At 40.4% G+C, this 21,850-nt stretch overlaps 1 protein-coding gene across 2 annotated transcripts in view; it reads right to left on the reverse strand.

The window, feature by feature from the left end:
- Positions 1-20,920, reverse strand: part of igsf21a (immunoglobin superfamily, member 21a) — a 169,439-nt gene extending 148,519 nt beyond the window's left edge. For both annotated transcript variants that reach the window (XM_076096994.1, XM_076096993.1), the window contains exon 1: positions 20,772-20,920. In XM_076096994.1, coding sequence (XP_075953109.1) covers positions 20,772-20,910 — 139 coding nt within the window. In that variant the 5' untranslated portion in view covers positions 20,911-20,920. The remainder of the gene's footprint in view (positions 1-20,771) is intronic.
- Between the last annotated feature and the right edge of the window lie 930 nt (positions 20,921-21,850).

Below are 21,850 nucleotides of genomic sequence, written 5' to 3' on the forward strand. Positions count from 1 at the left end.
TGGTTGGGAAAAGTTCTCCTGTAAATCCCTATTGATTACCGATTGCTGACTCGTCGCTGCAGAGCACTTGTCAATTGGTTGGTTTCGTCTGGGTGCTGTTCAATGCAGAAATTCATCTGGTGATGGGGGAGCGTTTAAAAAGGGAGCAAACCCAAGATGGCATTTTGCAGTGAGGACAGACAATAAAGCCAAGCAGGAGAGCCTTGGCTAGAGAGCAGAGTGTTCCCTGGACTTGGAGCACATCTTTCCAAGTAACACTTGTTCCAGCGCCTTATGCAATTTTCTAAAGAATACCAAACAGTGAGAACGTGTACTGATTTCAAAGGTAGTAAATGCTACCTGTTTCTCACATCAGACAACTTGTATTGCAGTCTCTTTTCTGCAGTCCAACCGCAGTGATTCGGATGGCATTCAATGAGACAACTTCTCTAAGGATAAGAAGTCCTTGCCAAGGTCAGTGACTAACCAAATAAGGAAGCCACACGGAAAACCACTTAACTGACAAGAATTATCATTACTTCAAGTACTTCCAATGGTGCTGTGAACATTTCAGGTTGGCTAAATCTGATATAGGTAGTGGATAAGTAATATTCCTTAGTTAATAAATCATCAGCTAGTTCAGAGCAGAGACCTTTGTCATTGTATATTGTCCCCTTAGTGACTGGACTACGAGGGACTTTACTACTCACTCAGGACAGTCTGAGGAAGCCTTCCCTCCTGAATAACAAATAGTCCACAGCTTCGTCACCTGCCCTTTTCTCTGCCAGCGACTTCATACATCACAGTGTTGTCTGAGCAGAGTCCTTGGAACATGGAATCTATTTGAGATTACCGTTTAACAGTCTCTGACTGTATTGGCAGCACAACAGGCTCATTTCTGTGGAATGGACGGCACAGATACAACATTTAAAGCTATATATTATCTAAAACTGATGACATGAATCATAGAAAAATAATTATACTAATGCCATTATCAAGTTGTATTTTGTTGTGGAAACCTAACACAAATAATACAAATGACATTCTATTCTATTCTCGGTAATAGGGCCTTTTATCTGGATTGCTTCACCACTGCCGGTTCAGTATGGAAGCCTTACGGTAAATTAACTACTTTGTAGCCTGCATCATGCAAAGTGAACTGTGTGAGCGGCTTCAGAGGAGACTAAGATGAAAGAGCAGAGGGTTTTTGGACTAATTATTTCTGCGTACTTGATAAGGATAACTCGCCATGACTGTAGGAAATTTGGGTTTAGAAGTGTGTTTTAAGAAATTATAAAAGAAGTGTTTAATGATTCATAATTAAGAAATCATAATTAGAAGATTCATAATTGTAAAAGTGTTTTAGAATTTGTAGTTAGAAGTGATTTGTAGTTAGAAGTGTATCTTAGTAGAATTTGTAGCACCTTTATATTTGCTTGTGAAACTTATTTTGCCAAAAGTTGCAAATCCTTATCTTTATATAGAATGTTTATCATAGAGGTGTTAAGCCATAAAAGACAGTCATTGAATGTATTAAACTGTGAAGAATAGCCAAGGGAAAGTCAGACTTCTAGACAGACATTTGCAGGTTGTACCCGCGCGAGGGTTTTCGGAAGCCTGACGCCAGGAGGAGGCAACCGAAATTAGCCAATAGGAATTAAGATGGACAAAAGGGGGGGATTTCAAACTGTAAGAGGAAGTGCTGGAAAGGAATTCACTCTCTTTCTTCTCGGCTCTGAGCCTGGAAACATCTGTGTTTCCAGGCTGAGTCGCGAGTGAATAGCTTTTCCGCGCGGATCATATATTATATATTCTGTTAGTACTGTACTTCATTCTGTAATTGTATTAGCTTCAGTAGGATTTAATACTTTTTAATTGTAAACCAGTTTATGGTAGATTTATTAAGTAGCGACTCTACAGTAGAACAACAGTGGAGCGTGCTCTCCGGCCTTCTCTCTGTGGGGAAGATCTCAGCCTCCACATGACCACAGGGCTAGCCCAAAGTCTTGGCTGTGTGACAACCGCAATCACTAATGTAGAAGCGGCGCGCACATCCAGACAAATCCCAAACAGGTGCCAGATCAAGAGAAACTACAAACTCATATTCATTGATCGAGGGAAGGTTAACTGGTCACGTGCTGTTTTTGAGGAGCCAGTATCCTTTCACACATGTTCACTCTTAGTTGCCTCATCAAATAGCTTTTGAAAGTTCCATTCACTACTGAGCAGCTCAATGGCCTTTGTTTTAAGTACCAAAAATGACTCGCCACTTGTGGCATGCACCAAAACTTACATTTGGAAATTCTTATAAATTCTTTCAAAAATCTCCCTCCATAAATCACGACACAGTGGCTCTTGATGAAGTAATTCGCAGACCTTGTTAACAGTTTCATTGAGAAAAATACACGAATCCAAGGTCTATCTCTGCACAAAGGAGAGTATTCAAGCACTCATGGATAAAGTGTGTGCACCAGTGACAACACCAAAGGAAACATGAGATGAAAGGCAAGATTATCGTACGTAGAAGATGCCACTGTATAGTCTTCATGGTGTTTGTGCCCAAAGTCTGTGTGAAATTAGCATCTAATGTACCAAGGCAGCAGCTAATTAAGCAAAAAGACTGGCTTCAGGGCAAACTGAGGCAGAGTTCAAACATGCAGTGGTGGATTCCACCAAAGGTGGAGACAAGCCTCGGAAAACAAAAGAAAATCAGTTAAGAGATACTGAAATAGAAATCCTCATCAATGAAGTAACAAGCTATACCCAAACTTTTTACAACGCTGCAATTCTCCTCTACCTGAGCACACTTATCTGGGCCTCTACTGCGCATAAAGTTAATGCAGTGGAAGTTACTGCACCGTCTATTAAGGAAATGAAAAAGGAAATGGAATAAGACATAAGAGCACAAAAGGAAAAATGGTTGTTTTATGGGGGGAAATAATCAAAGCAGCTGGTTCTGAAGACACTGCAGAGCCTTTGGAGGAGGGAGGCAGCATTGACACTTGTATTGTAGGAGTTGAAAAAGTGGAACCACCCATTGGTCGGTAGGAGATGGTCAAATATTGTATGGCCAATATGCACTTCAGATGACAAGTGCACTGCTCTTCTGACTGATGTGGCTCTTTTACAAATTTCTTTTTTATTCTTTGTGTACTAGTTAATCTGGCCCAGTGCTCCTCTGTTCAAAAGGGAAACCATTCTGAGCTCATTCCATTGCAAAGTACTGCAACAAGAGAAAACATGTTTTTCATCAAAAGGTCCTCCAAACTTAACAACAAAGTACGCTGTACGTTGTTGCATTGTGACCCATGATGTGTTTTCTGATCTGATGCTTTCATTAATAAGCAAGACATAATTTGTCCGTGCATTCAGAAAACAGCTACCAATCAATGTTAGAAGAACAATTCAGACATTAGTTTTCTGTGTGGAGGTGAAAAAGGGAGCTAAGATTTGAACTTCTGTCCAGCTCTTTTTTTTTAATCTATTTGTTACACAAGTAACTCTGACATTTTTCATGTGACCAACCGGGCAAGAGTATAAAAGTCTTCCAAGAGATACTAAGACACGATACGATGAAATAAAAAAGTGAAGTTCGGGGGAACTTTTTATTGCATAGTTATAAGTAATAAACATGTCCCGTGTCAACGCCCAATGCTTTGTTGACCCATTCATCCACCTTGACTTCCCCCTTTATGTGGGAACATTGTCAATACACTGTGAATAACGAGATGACGTCTCATGAACATCCATCAACAGTTAAACTAAATGACATTACATTCCTCAGCCACTAAGAACTACATTGATGACTAATGATGCATGTTATGCCAAACTTGGAAAACATACAGAAGGCTACATACCACAGATTGCAATATGAATGAATGAATGAAAAAGATGTGACGTTTTGCAGTGCAGTTGGTCCGATGTTTCTCCTTTCATTGCTGTTCCTGTGAGACTGGGCCATCTCATTCCCCCAAAACCCTTGTTAAGAAGTGTACAGAAACGTGAAAAACAATTATGCATAAGCTTCTTTTCCTTAATGCCCCGACATTTGTGGTAATTGCTGTCATTATTATGTGCTGTTCTCATATGTGATGGATGGGCAATGGCTGCTTCAGCACAGACACAAAAAGAACGATGGAACATATTTTTGTTTGGAGATTGTAATTATTTCTGACCACTAAATTATTATTAATACAACATTCTGCAATGCACTCCACTAGTCTCTATTCTTTCACAGTGATGGTTTCTGCTTCATTTGTTGAATCTACATTTGATTTGTTCCCGAGCTATTTGCTTTTACTATTTCCATATAATGAATAAATTAAGTGAATGAAAATCTTAATTTTAAAAAAGCAAATATGCAGACAGAACTGTTAATGGGCCATTGCTGAAAAATTCATACATATTGTAATTATCCGCATCTATACAATTTCACAATATTTCTTTTGCAAAATGATGAAAAGATATATATTTAATCATGTATTTCCTCGTGCTGTTATGTGGACTGGCTTTTGGCAGCGGGTTCTAGGACAGTATAACCACTTAATAACCTTGGTGCAAAATCACCTTGCTCTTGCAAAAGTGGCTATTGAGATGAAGTCACTGCCTTCGCTACTCTCTTCATAATTACACCCACTCTTCTTTTTTTTCATCTCATCACTTTATGTCCTTGACAACCTCTCAGTTTTTAATCTACTGTAGGATGTAACCTTCTTTACTGGGCTGTGAATGCGTGCTCTGGTCACATGTTGTAATCCTGTCCCCATCCACCACTTCTAATTCCTTTTTTTACTCAATCCTTACGCTGCAACACCTTCCGCTATATTACATTCCACATTCCGTTACTATATTACACAAGGTAAACATATCAGTATATAAAGTGCCAGGTCTAGTTTGAAATGGATGCGTCACAATGAATACATTTTCTCCGCTTTAACAGCAGCACAGACTTGGGAGAATTAGCATTTAATCAGTGAAAGATTCAACTTAAGTAATTGTAATGATTGCAATTAGTATAGTATATGTAACTAATGAACTAAGTAGTATTGCATTAATGGAAATATGTTAATGGAATATATATATATCTTAAAGGAGATTTGTGCAGGCGTTGAATCTATAGTTTTCTTTTTTTCTGTCACGTAATATCCTTTGATTTCTTATTATAGAAACCACTAATTACATTCCTCTTTTTCTGCATGAAGCCTCATAAGTGGACTTACTGGTAAGAATATTACTGACCAATTGTCAGTGGTTAGCTCAGACTGAATTACTAGAAAAATGGATGTGAGTTAATCGATGAAGAAAAGGTATTTAAAGCTACCATTCCTCCCGTCTGTAAAGAAATGACATTTGAAGATGACCGGGTTTGACAGGCACTACTTGAATCATTTGCTCTTATTTATTGTGGGCCGTACTACCGAAACCATCATCAGAATCTAAACGCAACATTTATTGATTTTCTGCTGTCTTTGCAAAATGGATGTTATTTAGTATGAAGAGTTTTGTGTTGGAGAACAAAGACTGCTGTGCAATGATTCTACCAGAGTGACAATTGAAAGAGACACAAAAAAGAGGCAACAAGTCCCTGTTTCAATGTCAAGTCAAATTGGATCAACATCAGCTTATTTATAAAAAAAATCTTAGTTTAAAACAATTCAATCCAACCACTGAGTAGAAGCAGACGGCCTAAAGAAAAAAGGGCTACCCAAAATATAAGGCCAAATGCAAGCACAGTTGTTGTTCAATGGTAAAAGACACACAATAAGCTGTGCGAGGGAGGAAACATGTCAAGTCCTCCCCAATGAAAAATCAGTAATGTGAATTGAAATTAATTAATTCCATTTATTATGTAATAAATTGTGATTTCTGGTTCATTTTCAATGATGTTTTATATAGAATAGCTAGCTACTGTTAATACTGAATCTATGATGAGGAGACACTAAAAAAAAAAAAAGAGAGAAGCGATGTGTCTTCGAGTGTGATGTGGATATATATTTTTCAGCAGGTTGCCTCCATCCTTCTTTCACAACCTTTAACGCTGCGTGATGGAGTGGGATTTGCCTGTACTTTGGTTGCATTACTGCAATAAAGGATTTGACCAAGACTGTGTTTACAGCAGCTTTTGCCATAAATCTCTGGTTTCTATTTCAAACTGTGAGATTTAAAATAGTGCGAGAATGTGGATTTTAACCTGAGCAGGTGGTGCTTGAATCTCAAGTGGGCGTATCATTATCATCCAGAGTTATTTTAAGGATCCACCCCCCCCACATGATCATGAACAGAAGAATAAAAGTGTTTATAATACAGTATAATCCTTACGTCAGCTGATGTCTTTCCTCATGGGTGGAGCTTAAACAATATAGGAACCACTGTGTACTGTGTAGCCTCAGATGGAATGGTTAAAATACTAGGAATTATGACTACTCCGGGCCTACAGCTGACACGATTCACTTGCGTTGATATTCTGAGATTATTATCCTGAACATGGATGGCAGCCAGTGTGGTCCCATCAGGAGAGTGGCTGAATGGGATGGAAGAGAAGAGAGACACATATCGCCTGGCTCTGTTTCTGTAGGGTGACAGATGTCTTATTTCACATCGCACTTAGATTCCAGGAAGAAGAAAAAAAGAAGTCATCTCCCAATCTCATTGAATCCATCAAGTCAGAAGTAGATTCTTTACTAATTGAAAAACTGCAAATGGCACGTATTTCTACATTTTCTCTGAGCTGTGATGTGATTGTATAAATCTAAAGCACTGACCTTCATTCCTTCCCTCAAACCAAACGACAGAGAGAGAGAGAGAGTGCCAGTCCAATGCTATAATCTGTGAGTGACTCATGCTCTGCATATACAGCACTGCCCTCAATGTTTTTAAATAAAGAAATAACAACACAGGGTTACTTTTAATTACATAACATGGGTTTTTGTTGTTGTTGGCATCAGATGTCCAACATCTGATATCAAGGACATTCCACTGAATTTCATTGAAGTCAAAGTGCACTGAATTTTTCTCATTTTAGCTCTGCTGCTGTGCAAAATTGAGGCTGGGGCATACATATTCATTGGGTTTGCATGGGAAAAAGGGGGGGGATTAGATAAAATGGCAAAGAAAACTGATAATATACTCTATTGAATCTCAAATCTGACTGCATCCTGGCGTTTTCTATCCTCGAGTGTTACCACGCTATGATGGAGGTCTCACTATCCTGCAGAGTGTAGCCTGATGTTTAGTCAGCCGTGACGAGGACTAATGTGAGCTTTCTCTTACATTCAGCTCCCCTTGGAAGAGGCAGCCACATGAGGAAACTGAGCAGCTGAGTGGGTGTGTAAATCAAACCGCCGAAATGACAGGAAAGCGATTTCAATTCAACTTTGACGTTGCTTTTTGCCAAACAGGTGCATAACCAACATTTAATACATATGCTGAAAACATTATGCAGGCTTGACAAGATAACTTAAACACATAGTGAAACGAAGGGCTAGATCAAAATGAGTGTTGCTCAAGCTGCAATAAAATAGGTTTTCCTTCCAAGCATGAACAAAGAGTTCGCTACTGAAGTTCAAAAAGAATCCTCAACCATCCACCAGCACCTGAACATCTCAGAAGTAGGGGGGAGATCGATAATGTGATTAGGTAGACATTGCTTGCTTTCATACACTGCAAGTGTGTATTTCATTAACAGAGATTTGTGAATTTGATCCATTCATTTTTGCACAAAACAAATCAGAGCCAACATGCATCCGTTGGAATTGGCTTGATCTGTACCAATCAAGAGTGGTTTTGTGTGTTTGTTTTTTGATCATCCATACAACCTTGAGTTAATCAGAAGAGATAGTTTTAGTTCATGATGAAAGCTGGGAAAGAGAGACTCCCAGTCTGCCAATCTACTTATTACACACTTAAAGTGCACAGCTCTCCAGGCCGTTTTCCGCCTACTCCCTTTCCCTATTACCATCGCTTCCCCATGCTGCTCTCTAAGTTTGATTAAGCACAATCCAGTGGGGGTGTTTCAGCACAAACTTGATCCATGGCCGAGGGCTGACTTTGCTCTGCTGCGTCAGAGCCAAAGATTTTTGCACCAGCGTTCCTTTTTCCCTATTCCCACCTTATATTCATCACTTTCATTACAGTCTGGGATAGAATCTCAACCTAGTGAGTGGTCTAATAACACAGGGGAGCCTGTTGGGCATGACCACCCTCTGTCTAAGGACGATCAGCATGAGGATACAAGATTGCATGATTCCCAACAACTTTCATCCACATATTGTAAAAAAAAAAAAAAGAAAAGAAAGAAAATCCCTCGTATTTTACAGCTTTTTATAAAAGGTTTCTCCAGAAAGATACTCCCCAAAATCTGCTATTTGCCAACTGTAATCTCAAAATCTTGTTTCTTTGACACCATGCTATTGCACCAGACGTTTTCAGTAACTGATGTACAACATTATAGGTAGTGGAATATAGGAAGCAGTATTTAAAACCATCAAGGTAAATCACTGTCTGGGTAACAACGTAAATAAAGCTTTATAATAAAGATGGTATATGACTGCAATCTGCAACTTTGAGCATCAAGGTAGGTGTGTGTGTGTGGAGCCACAGTCCTATTAACTTCACACCGCTCAAATATTCCATTGTACTGTGGGATACGTCACAGTACAGCATTTAAAGAAGCTCCAACTTCCGTTTCACTGGGACTTTAATAATCTTGAGTTCTCAGTTGAGCATGTAATTAGTGCCATTAGCACTGCATGTGTTTCGCTGTTTCTCACATACATTTCACTGGGTGATTCTAAATATAATGGCATGAACAGCAGCGGTAGAGCTAATGGCAAGTCGTGGCAATGGCAACTAAGCATGGGCCCTTTTGTGTCGGGGACTCGTACAGCTGTGTAGCGAAATGTGTTTTCAGGGAGCGGTCTCAGGCTAGTTTATAGCATATGATATTTTTGGTGTTCTTCGAAATGCACTTGCCATAAAATGATGTACTAAATGAATTATAATGAATCAAATTGTATGAATACAAAATCGAATTATGTCTGTTGGTAGCAAAGTATATGTAGGGCACTGTGTTTTACAGAGAACTGGACATCTGTCAGATAAACCATGTGAGGATTATTAAGACGTGATAAATCAACACAGATGGAGCTGCTAAGACGCTGACGCTACCCTCTCAAGAAGCCACTTCTCTTAGATTCTCAACAAATACATCTGAGGACTATAGAGGGTGACATACCACACACATATCGATATGAACATACAATCAGCCAGCCTAATGTTGCTCTTGATATGTTCAACAAAAGTTAATTCAAGCACTTTTCCCTGGAAAAATACTACAAACACCCTGTCGTCATCTACTCATAGGCCTCAGACTTGCTTGCCTTTGTTCTGCAAAGCAACACGATGAGCTATAATGCCAATGCTTCAGCAGTTTAGTGCTAATTTTTATGCATTTGCGGTTACAATTTGTGAGCTCTGGCACAAGGTTAAAAGTGATGCAGCAGATGCTCTCTATATCTCTGCTCCACAGTGGTACATGCTCAGTAAAATGTGATGTCATTTAGTTTGACAAAGCAACAAATCGTGAGACTTTGTACTAGCTGATGGTTGTGTGGCTAAACATAAAGAGGTTGTTCCCTTGTCGGCAGTTGCACTGAAGCAAAGACACGGCCGGCAGGTTTGACATACAGTTGCTCCACATTTCAAATTCCAAAGATATCCCAAGCTGAGGGAAAATATTCTTTATGAGAAATATAATGGAGAGTTAAGGCTTCAATATAGTTCCAGATACTGACTAATGGCCACAAAAGAAAGAGAAGAGTGGCAGTTAACCTCGTAAGATGAGTGCTGTGCTCTGCAAAGATAACTGTGTTAAGGTTAAGCACTATTGTTTGTAAGTGTAAACAGCATGGAACTTCATGCTTGCGTTGATGCCTCAAGAGATTGTGTTCAGAAGACAAACACAATCACACCATGAAACCACATTTATAAATTCTCGTACTACAGGTTAATTCCTCCAGGCATAGCAGCCGAACAAGCCACCGACAGCGAGGAGCTGCTCCCTGACCATGTTTTATTTCACTGTCCTGAGAACGTTGTGCTGCATCAGTGTTGCAGGTAAAAGGCATAATGCCACACTTTTCTCTCAGAGTGAAATTAACGCTGACACTTTTATTGGGCCAGAATAAAATAGATCATCTGTGCTTTGTGTAAAAAAAATTCAGAATGGAGGAGCAAGCGGCGAAAAGTTAAGTGTAATCACCAAAGAAGATGAAGCACCCTCTCAATATTAAGCCCCATCATGAAGTAAAATGATCATGTCTAATGCAGGGCTATGATCCATATGCAAAGGCAGTTTCTATTATTGTATAATTCATGTCACATGCTGAGGAGATTAAATTCTCTGAATTTGCAAGACAAGTTCTGCGGTGGATCAAAGTTAGCTGATAAATGTTATCATAAGTGACAGATACAGGACGAACACAGAGACTTGTCATCATAGAGCGACTCTGAAACCAAGACCTGCGTCTGTGAGATAGATAGCTTCATGATACTTTTGCTTATGGAAAATGTGGGGCTGCTGTCCCGAGGAAGCAAAGTATCTCTGCGACTCATACGGAGTAAATAATCTGTTGTCATAAAATGTATAGGCCACACAACCCACCCCACCCCACCCCCCATAGAGTCCCCCGTCAATGTGCAGATTAGAGTTTCCCCCCCCTCCCTTCTCTTTTTTTTTTATGCCTAATCTGGATTTTTCATGAAACCTCTGCGATGCTGCATTCACTGCCGAGGAGAAGGCTTTGAATAGCTCTAAATATAAGGAACTGAGGAGTCAAACCAAAAAGGCAAAGTGGTGATTTGGGATATTTACAGTTACTACATACTGATACAGGGACGTGCAGAGTAGATCCCTTACTTTTGATACTAAAGATGTATAAAATATATTGATATAATATAAGGATTGGTCAGCTATAAAAACAGAAAATCAGTTCTCTGACAAATTTCTACTGTAATCATTCCGTGTTATATTCTTATATACTTTGTATCTGCAGTCTTATCTCAGGTTTGATGTATTCTACTGCTAATACAAGTTATGCTGACCCCCTCTCCATGTTTCTTTACAACATATCCTTGATACATTGTAAATATACTGTAACACAGAACAACACAAGGACAGCTTTATCTTTTCAAACTGAGGTCACAGTGACAAGTGTTGAATAATCCCACTTGCTCAGGTTCTTTAAAAACATCGCTAGCAAACAAATTAAGCAAACTGCAAAGAATCACAATGTCTGTTCACGACAAAATCATCTGTGCACAGCAGTAATACTCCTGGAAGCTTAAGCCCCCCTGTGATGAACCATGAATGCAGAGATAAGTGTCATGTATCATATGCAAGGCACTTCTCAAAGTCTTTAATAAGGAGGCTAATGTTGGGGACACAGTGGCAGAGCAATTGTTATTACACAGCAGCCATGTTTCAAACACGATAAGCAAAATCGCATAATCCACATTAGCATGTGGAAAAAAGTGCGGGGAGAGAGTATCGTAAAGCTGCTGATAAAGCTTGTCAAGAAGTCCCTGCTTATTCTGGCTGCTAATTTGACAAAAGGGTTCAATTATCAAACTGATGTATCCATGAAAAAAGAGATCATTTGTCTTGTTAGGGAACATATGACACTGTTTGAAAATGAAACATGGTAACTGTAGATCACAAACCAGTTATACTTTGCCCTTCTTGGGAGACCTTACTGAGCAAAGCTCCTCTACTCTCCCTCCTATCTCTGGAAACCACCGGCTGCTGAGGGAATCGGAGTTGCTTTAAACTCCCACGCAAGCCAAAGACATCAGCGAGCCATCCTTCATTTGCATAAGAGGGACTTCAGGGGTAGAGAGGGAATTCACTGCACTGTTTGAACGTCCTAGCTCCGAGCCTTTAGTTTGTCTTTACCAATCACAGGCATTATCATTTGATCATTATGTGCATTAATACAGAATTTGTATTTGTATGCGGATGACAGCAGTATGTATAGTTCTGCCACATTCTTAGCGAGCGCGATGGAGAAACTACAAACTGCTTTTTTTTCTGCTGTTCAGAGGAATCTGGCTGAATCGAGACTTTGTCTTCGATGTTGACAAGATCAAAAATGATGAGCTTCTCGAGGTCAAAGAAGCCAGTTGGTGATGTGTATCAGGTTGTTCCTGTAAATAATAAGGTGATTGAATGTGTCTCAACTTACAAATACCTTTTCTTTTCCCTGTATTTGAAATATAATATCGGGACTCAATAGAAGACACTGTAGAAACAGGTGCTGACAGATACTCTTCTCTCAGCAATTGTTGATATATTTTATATACCGTATGTATGCAAGTTCGTCTCGGGTTTTTTTTTTAAACGGAAAGGTGTACATTTATTAATCAACAAACGACGACCAAGTAACAAACGAAAAACAGGGTGCTGGAGGAACAGAGGATTTTCCGGACTGTGGCAGGCAGGTCCTAAATACCCCTGGGAGACTGGCCAGGTGCTCCCAATTGTACTGATAGGCTCCACCTACAAGGGACCTGTAAGACAACACAGACGAGCAAAAGGGAACGCCCACAGCAGGCCCTGCTTAAAGCCAGAGGCCGTCACAGTGGAAAATGTTGAATTGATTTGACCATGCTTCTTAATATTTGCCTCTGATACAGATTTCCGCACATATCAAGGCAGTTTGTTTGAGATTTTTGGTTTGTCCTTTCATACATCTTTTGTCAAGGCCACATTACACAAACTGCACACTTATCTATCAGTAGCTGCAACTTCTGATCATACCAACAAATATGTACATCTTTCATCATTTCATCCTATTCGACATTTGTGTAAAATTGTAAGAAATTCTCTCAAGGCGTTCCTGAGATATCGATTTCACCAGAATGGGTCGGACTTGAGGTCGCAGTGACGTTGACCTTTGATCACCAGAACTCATCAGGTCATCATTGAGTCCAGGTGGATGTCTGCCATATTTGAAGGAATTCCCTGCAGGCATTCCTGAGGTATCGCCTTCACGAGAATGGACCTGAGATGGTCAATGCAAAACAGAATGCCTCCGGCCAAGGCTGTCGCTGAAGCGGAGGCATACAAATTTGGAGCACTGCCGCAAAACACAAATGTAGCTTTTCAGCCGCATCTGCAAAGGAAAGTACATTTTCCCTCATTCCCCCCCACTTTCCATGCAAGAGGCTGTTGTGGTCTCAGTGCGGGAGGACAGATTTGTCATGATGGTTACAGATCTGTTGCATTATTTGCATTGTGGAATACGCACGCCCTGTGATCGACCCTTGGGCCCGAGGCTACCAAGGCAGCAAGTCATCTTGAATGCAAAACCCCAAAGCTGAAGATGCCAGCTGTTAATACATTATGGTAATGGGATTCCAATAACTGGTTCACTGCAAACGCCACACTTGACTCATCCAGAATGTCAAAGAGATGATTTGGTTTCACGCATTTACCTGAAAAGCAGATAGTTGGCGTGTATGCTAATGCTCTGAATATGTTATTCTCTCACATGTGGCTTATCACTGTCTCAGACATTTCTGGGTTTCACGCTATTGCGATGAATGCCTTTGAAGAAACTAAAAGCCAGAATTTCTTCCAAGACCAACACCCACACCTCAATGTGAAAAGCAAACGCGTGCATGGTTGAGAGGTGTAAAACGGTTTCAGTGCTGCTGTTTGAAAATGTGTAGTAAAAGTGTCTGACTTTTGTTAAATAATAGCATAACGAGTTTATTCAGTCTCTCTGTGGAAAAGCACAATGGGATTTTAACACAGAAAAGGTTTGAACCAAAGTTAAAGGATTACCTCACCCTTTGAGATATCTGCAACTGAGACTCCTACCAATAAATATCTAAAAACCTTTTTGTTATTGCGGATGAATCAAAATCCCTCTCGTTTCTCTTCCCGTAAAAAAGTCAAATACTTTTTGTTTATTGATCTTGGCATATACATAAATAACCTTTGACTGCTGTGCAGTAATAAAGCAGAGGCAAAGCATCTAGAACAGATGTGCAGCACTGTGGGTTTGTTGTTGACAAGTCATAGCTGCCATCCGTGACTTCAACACTGTGCAGCATTGGGCGCTAAGGGGAATGAAAAGAAACGTGGACATAATTTTGGTTTATGTTGAAAATAGATTTGATTAAATAATCATTTTTTTACATCATGCCATGTTAACCGGGTCCACTCCTGTGCTATAAACATGCTGTACTGTTTTGAAAATATGGAGTCCTATAGCTTTCAGAATCTGTAAACCAACTGTACGTACGTCATATGATGAAGTATTTTAACATTAAAGTCGCACAAATTTGTAATTTGTAAATATACGAGCAAGTTGTGTTCAAAAAGGCCCAGGACTGTTTCCCCGTCAGTCTACAATAACATACTTGGTATCGCTGGAAAGTGAAAATGTCCAAATGCACTTGAACGCACCTCGCATCGAAACACACTGCAGGGAAACAGAGAGCAACAATGTGTTGTAATCCCCTGAGCCAGAGGTATCTAATGAGACCTGTTTGAGCCCTATGGGCCTTTGCATTCTCCAGTTATCTGTCTTATAACATGGAGCTCTTCGGTCATATATATGTATTGATCAATACTTATTGTGTTTATTACTATTTCAATGGCTTTGGGGTATTTATGTTATTTGTAACCTGGCTATATGGATATGAATTGTGTTTCAAGTAAAACTTTAAGTCATCATTTAAACCCTAAACATGGTCAAAACATGGAGGCTGCCTGAGAATATCTTTTTAACTTGTATCATAAATGTTGTAATTTAGCGTATTTTAATATTTTTATCCATATATCTTGGGTATATCGAAGTTTCAGCTTTGGAATTTAGATTATATATTACATATAAGTCATTTCTGAGGGAAAGGGCGAGGGGATAACAGAATTGACTTAATTTAGAGAAGGAAAGACTCCACTATCCCTGCATAAATGCAGTCGGGTTGTTAAGCTCAGACAAGCCTGGTGGTGTCTGAGACCAAACAGGTCACGTCTCGTTTGTAAACCATCTCAAATCATGTAGTCCCTCTCATAAATATATCCCACCCACATACTACGTGTCACTCGGAAATGTGTCACATTGCGGAAGCCAAAGGTGCTCTTGTCTTAAAGCAGTTACAGTAAAAGTCTTCAACTCAATAGTCAGATAATCAACTCCAAATATTTAATGGACGTCCTGCAGGGACTGAATGACACCACAAAGACCTATTTGAGTTAATTTAGATTTTTCAGTAAAAAGCTATTTCATTTTTTAGCACAGTGGTCGACATGCACAAAGCTGGCTGACGCCCTTCAACAAAAGCTTTCACTTCAGGGTCGCCAACCTGTTTCTAGTTTTAATACGGCTCTTTCATCACACTAAATGGGATTTTTAAGTTACAAAAGATCCCGACTGAAAGGTGAGCATAACAAAAACTATACTTTAATTGAAGGTGATTATTGAAGTAGACAATTGGTATAGTCACACACACATGGTGTCTACAGGCACTGCTGTAAAGTAATGGTCCTATAAGCCATTAGATGCAGGAGGCCACCTTTTGTATGGTATTGAGGCCTTAATTCCGGGTCCACGTACTCTAAACTAGTGTGAAAGGTCAACCAGAGACGCAAAGCGGTTTTGTGTTACTGCGTTGCATGTCACTGGGTCCAAGTGAGCTGCACTCTTTTATTCTTGATTAAGAAGCCTTACTGTTTGAACTCACCGTTGCATCAAATATGTCAGTAGAATACATAATCGTAGTGTTTTCAGACAAATGAGATCCTATCAGCTGCAGAGGATAGTGTGATATTAAAGTGTGCTGTCTCAACAGTACTGTATATTGAGCAGAGGTTGGTCTAGGAGAAAGAAATAGTCTCATGAGTTGTGAGCAATAAATCAATACATACATCAAACGACTGCATTGCACTTTTGCAGTGATCTTCAGAATAATGCACTCCTGCCAAAAGCACATACTGTAAGACAGTCCTTGCAAAAAAAGTATATGCAGTATTTCATTAGAAAAAAAATGCATATATTGTATAAAACTATTTACAACAGTCACATTGACTGACCAAACAAATAGCAGCGCAAAACAATGAAGACTGCTGCTAATCTGAGTATAATCATTTTATATAACTGCTGAAAGCTGCACTGCTCATGCAAAGCCTGGTGATTGTTAGATAGTGGTGGCATAACCACAACCCATTTTCCAGCCAATATCTCTTCTCACTTCCTGTGAGTCAAGACCAGCCGTCACAGTATCGCAGACAGCCACACAGTGCACCGGATCTAACCATCAGATCTAACAGAGATCCAGTGTCTGCTGGATCTGTCGACACTGCTGTGATCCGGAATCTACAATCCAACCTTACAGTGCTGTGTGGTATGAGGACAGATATCTCCATAGATGGGATGAATCAGCAGAAGAACATGAAGGGTTTAATAAACTTGAAAGAATACATTTGATTCGATTGCCACAGCCAATTACCTGTAGCTGTTATATCATGTATATGCCTATTATGACTCCTTTTTCTGCGTCCTAACTGCAATGACTCAAACAGTGTGTTGGACGGAGCTGTTTAAGTCTGTTTACCTTAAAGCTCAGAATACCTTTGACCTTTGACACAGTGAACATGAGTACACAGACATAGTTTATTTAGCTTCTTATCCCTGTAATATTCCCACCGGATTCCATTGGTAGCAAATGGTAAGAGCCTGCCTCTCCCATTCGCTGATCTACACAAAGTCAGAGCGCCTTGTACTTTACTGCATTCCTTTTTTGAACCTACATGTAGCTGCAGACCCAAAGCTAAAGCAGTTCCCATCCGCCATTTTGCATTTAGCTTAGGACATGCAAGGACTGCAAAAAAAACAAAAAAAACGTTTTCTTTCATTCACTGCAACACTAATTGGAAAAATATAAAAACAAGATACATAAATAAGAGCATCTGAGGGAAGACGCATAGTTGATTGCAGTGGACAGCAAATTGTCACTTGCTGTGAGAATAAACAAGGACGGATTTTATTCATGAGGGTTTCAAGAAAAACATTATCTTCAGTAAGAATTATGCAGGACATATCTAGTATTACTGTGTAAGACACTTCATCCACAGATTGCTCTAAAAAGGGGGAAATGAGAGAGAGCATTAGAGATACTTTGATTTCTATTAGGTAAGACTGATCTGAGACAATGGTCTCAGCCAGAGACGGAGCCGGACAAAAAGTGTCAAAAAGCTGAAATTGGATGTAGTTTCAATTCAATTCTGAACACTCTTATCTGTACATCTTAATATCTCAGAGGACTCTCTGATGCCCTGGGAAGCAAGTCTAAATGGCATTGTCAAACAGACAGTAATACAGTACCACCTTGTGCCAATTTATTACAATGGATCTTTAGTTTTTCTTTTTTTGGGGGATGGTGGAGGTAAAGTCTGTAGGGACTAAAAACAACCAACATCGAGCTACCCGACACACACCTTAAGGTATGAAATGCATCCCTCCAATCCACAAAATCACAAACGGGACTGCAGCAAAAAGCCCATCCGCTCTAACTGATACCGGAAGAATAACACTATTTCATCCCAATTAAATTCTACGGTGTGGGGTTTATTAATTTCTCCCCAACTAGAAGTCATAAATCAAACTTAACGGTGAACTATAAACTATCTCTTGAACAGCAGCAAGAGATCTCACAGCAGCAATTGTGATTAGCCTCACACACACACACACACACACACACACACAGACACCTGCCTCACATTTTGGTATGCGTTTCGTGTCAAGATATCAGGTCATCACCATCTTCATTTAATAGTTAATAGGCAGTTCAGTTGTCGTTTATTGGGGATTCATGTGTCAGACTATTTCTGAGAGCTAAGAGCTGTATTCTTTCTTACTTTCAATTCTAATTCCCTAAAGTCTTGTCGTCACTGTGCGGTGAGCAAAGACCTCAGGAAGTCGCTGCTCCCTGCCTGTAAATTGTCTATAAATAACCCTGTGTAACTTTTTACATCTTTTTTTTTGTCAGATAAAAGGAAACAAGATATAAGACGTTTATCAGTGAGCTTTAGAGAGGGGCAGATAGGCAGATCTTGTTTCCTCCAGGCAGAGCCCAGCTAGTTGTTTCCCCTGCTTCCAGTCTTTATGCTAAGCTAAGCTACTGCTGACTGCAGCCTTATATTTTAGAATGAGAATGGTATCAATCTGCTCATTTAACTCTTGGCAAGAAAGCGAGTCAGCGTAAAATGTCAAACAATTTCTGAAACCAACAGGAATGGTTTAACTTATCGAGATGTTAGATGTTCCTGAAGTTCAGAGAATGAAGTAATCCTTGTGGATTCAGGACCCGATGCTGTTCTACTCGCTGTGATTGGATTGGATTTCTATATGAATGTTTGACCTCCAGAGTAAGCACTCCCGTGAGATCAATCCAGATAATGGTGTGTCTGCACTGATGTTTGCAGAAGTCAACCAGATGTAGCAGGTGCACTGGAGGCTGAAGACACAGCTACAAGTTGTGAATATGCACAATGGAAATGTGCCGATGCTCTAAAGAAGATGAAGGTACAGGTCCTCACCGCCCATTTAGGTCTTGCAGAACAGCAACATATACTAAAATCTTTATTTTTGTAGGTTTATATTTTACATTGCATCTCTGGGGAAATACTGGACTCCACCGTGTACATATACATCTGCAAGAATAAATTATGTGAAAATAGAACTCCAGGAGAAACACCTACAGACTGCCCTCGAAACAGTGACTCTGTGACATGCTTCACGGCCAAACATGAATCCTGAACTATTTCATTTTGCCAGCTGAGGCTATAGCTGCGTGTGAGTTGTGCCAAAGTCTCTGAAGGAAGGACACATCTGGCAGACAGCGATGGCACAAGTTGTGCTTCAAGTTAACCGAGTATCAAGGAGGTTCATTCCCAAATGAGATAAATATGAGGAAAATAATAATATACGGCATTTCAAGATAGAGATGAGAGTGGAATCACTGACCACAGGCCCTCTCTTTGGGGAACAGAATCCATCTTAAAACACTAGTTTACACATTGAAATAGAGAGACCTTGATCTTGAACACACACACACACACGGAAATTGTATAAACTGGTATAAAAGGAAAGTGATATCCAGAAGACAGCAGACATTTAATATAAAGAACACTGCTTAGGGGACAAAAACATTGACAATAAAAGTCAAATCCTACGTTGAATCACAGAATAAATCGATTCTGTTAAACAGTATTGACAACCAAAGCGAGAAAACAGCCACGCAGTCTGACCAAAAGTCACTACAACTGAAATCCTGCCAATCGATTGGTTAAATTCTACCTTTCACTGTTTGTTTACACAGCGATCGATGTTAACGCGTGCATGGGAGATCGTACAGTCGCTCAACTGTGCAATGTCATCAAACCAAAAGAAATCCAAGTAACATTTCAAAAGAGCATGATTGATGTAGTTCTAAATGCCTTACATGAGGCCCGTGTGTAGTTCAGCATCATCTGAGGAGGACAGACCAGGAGGCATTTTATCACTTTACATAATTTTAAGCCCGACCGGCGTAATGATTTCCTATACGGGTCAGTGAAGGTCAAAAACACTTCAGAACAACAAAATCCCCAGCTAATAGCGCAGGTGAACAGGTTAGTTTGTAAGGCATGCGGCTCTGATGTTGTATAGCCAGAAGTGAACTCTCTTCTGAAGTCCTTCAAACACCACAAGTGCACCGACTGTGAGCCTTTCCATATTCCTCCGTAAGGGAATCAAGTGCTTGCAGTGCAGTCTCAATGCATGATGTAATTGATGTATGACACCATGCAGAAAACAAAGTGCCTCTGCAAAATGCCATATGTGAGGACGAGCAATATCGTAAGAGCAAGGGGGGGGGGGGAAATGACTGCCACCAGGTCCTTATCTGTTGCAAACAGATAATAGCCTACTGGCTTCTCTTAAATTGCAGTATAACATCCCCAGTCCCATCACCACTGCCTCCCGAAATAAAATGTGTAGCCTACATTATCTAGATCTATCAGTCTGTCTTCTACAGGATTGGCTTTTCTATTTCAAATCCAAATCTCTCATGTGGGATGATTAATGCTGGTTTTTTTTTTCATCCTCTAACATCTTAACGCGTCAACGGAGAACGGAGGGAAAACACGCGACACTGATGCCACCGCTGTGTGGAGCAGCGCGCACAGGCTACACTGAAAGCAGAAATCTGCACTTCAATGTTTTTTTGTTTTTTTCAAGGCAACAACTTTAAAATCAGTTGAGCCCCATGCAGGCGCTGTGTGGTGTGCAACATCCACGGTGACCAGGACGCCGAGGAGCGCGCTTCGGCGTGGTTTACTTGTGCCTCAGCAGTAGGTGCTGTCATGCACGCTCGTGATAGTCAATGCAGATGAATTAACACTTAATACATGACTAGGCCTCCTGCTAACCCTCTTCTTGCATTTCCTTTTGAACGCACCAACAACCACGCGCTGTGCAGCCCTGAACTGAATCCGAGCATTTATTCATGAATTTCTCTCCTCCACGACTTGGTTGGCACGGAAAGTTGGCACGAGGCAAGCGTGGCACAGATCGCCTTCATCCGGCCGTCCTGTTAATGGGCACGGAGTATTTCACTGTCACATACCAATCACTCAACCCACTGACAGTTCGGCTATTGTTGGACCCCCGCACGCATTCGATCGCAGGCGCTGCGCGAGCGGTTCCGACTGTGTGAAGATGATATGGCAGCATGGTCAGACTTACCGACGGCTAAATCCAGTAGGTCTGCGCACAAGAGCAAGCACAACGAGAAGACGGTCATCTTTCCCTTATTTTGCAATAAATCCCAAACTCCATTTGCGTTTACATGCTCTCCGGGTTTCGGCCGTGTAATCCCCACCATTCCAGAGGTATGCGATTGAAAGGTGCCCCCAAACTATTCATGATGCAGCGCAAGTCTGAAGTGGAGAAACCGGAGAAGTTGACGGTGGATACAGCATTCAGAGCGGCGAAGATCGAGCAGCAACAACAACAAAAAGAAGACTCTCTGGCTGCGGTTACAGAACAAGCGGAGTGTTCTTTTTTCCCTCCCTGTTTAAACAAAAGGGAGCTGAGCAGAGCCGTGGAGCAGAGATAGGCTCTGGAAAAATAGTCTCTCTCTCTCTCTCTCTCTCTCTCTCTCTCTCTCTCTCTCTCTCTCTATCCTCCCGCCCTTCAGACAGACTCAGTCATTCCTGATCACTTGCTCTTTTATTTCACACAATTTTTCTTAATCCTACCCTGGATTCAGACCACTCTAATTCTTTCCATTAAGCCGATTTATTTCTGTTTAATTTTTATTTATTTTTTTCACGTGTTTTAAAGATCCGTATGCTCCGGTATAATATGCAGGCTATATACCTTATATTAGCCCACAACTACCAGAATGTAAGACATGGTTAAAGCATGTTCATCAAACAATCAGTTCATAATCAGAAAATATTTAATGACTTTTCTTTCCTCCTTCTTTTAACTCATTTTGTGCTGCAAAGGAAAGAGATGAAAACTCCATTCTGCAAATTCAACTCACTTTGTTTTTGCTTTGCACTCCATTACATGTTGCATTGAATTTCATTCAGCGGGACTCGTTATTGTCCACTATTAGTCCGCACGATTCGGACAACTTTAACTGGAGCATAATAAAATGTGTTTTCTTTGAACAACATTCAAACCCGTGAAGAACTGTGGGAAGCTGTGTAATGGAGGCGATCGGGCTCATTGAAGTCTCTCATTAGGGATCATCTATCATGCAGGCTAGCAAATGTGGATTCAAGTGTCGGGGAAGATTTCACCCGAGATGAAGC

Source organism: Anarhichas minor, unplaced genomic scaffold, assembly GCF_050575085.1.
Source record: "Anarhichas minor isolate MPS153535 unplaced genomic scaffold, ASM5057508v1 ptg000023l, whole genome shotgun sequence".
Lineage (NCBI taxonomy): Eukaryota > Metazoa > Chordata > Actinopteri > Perciformes > Anarhichadidae > Anarhichas > Anarhichas minor.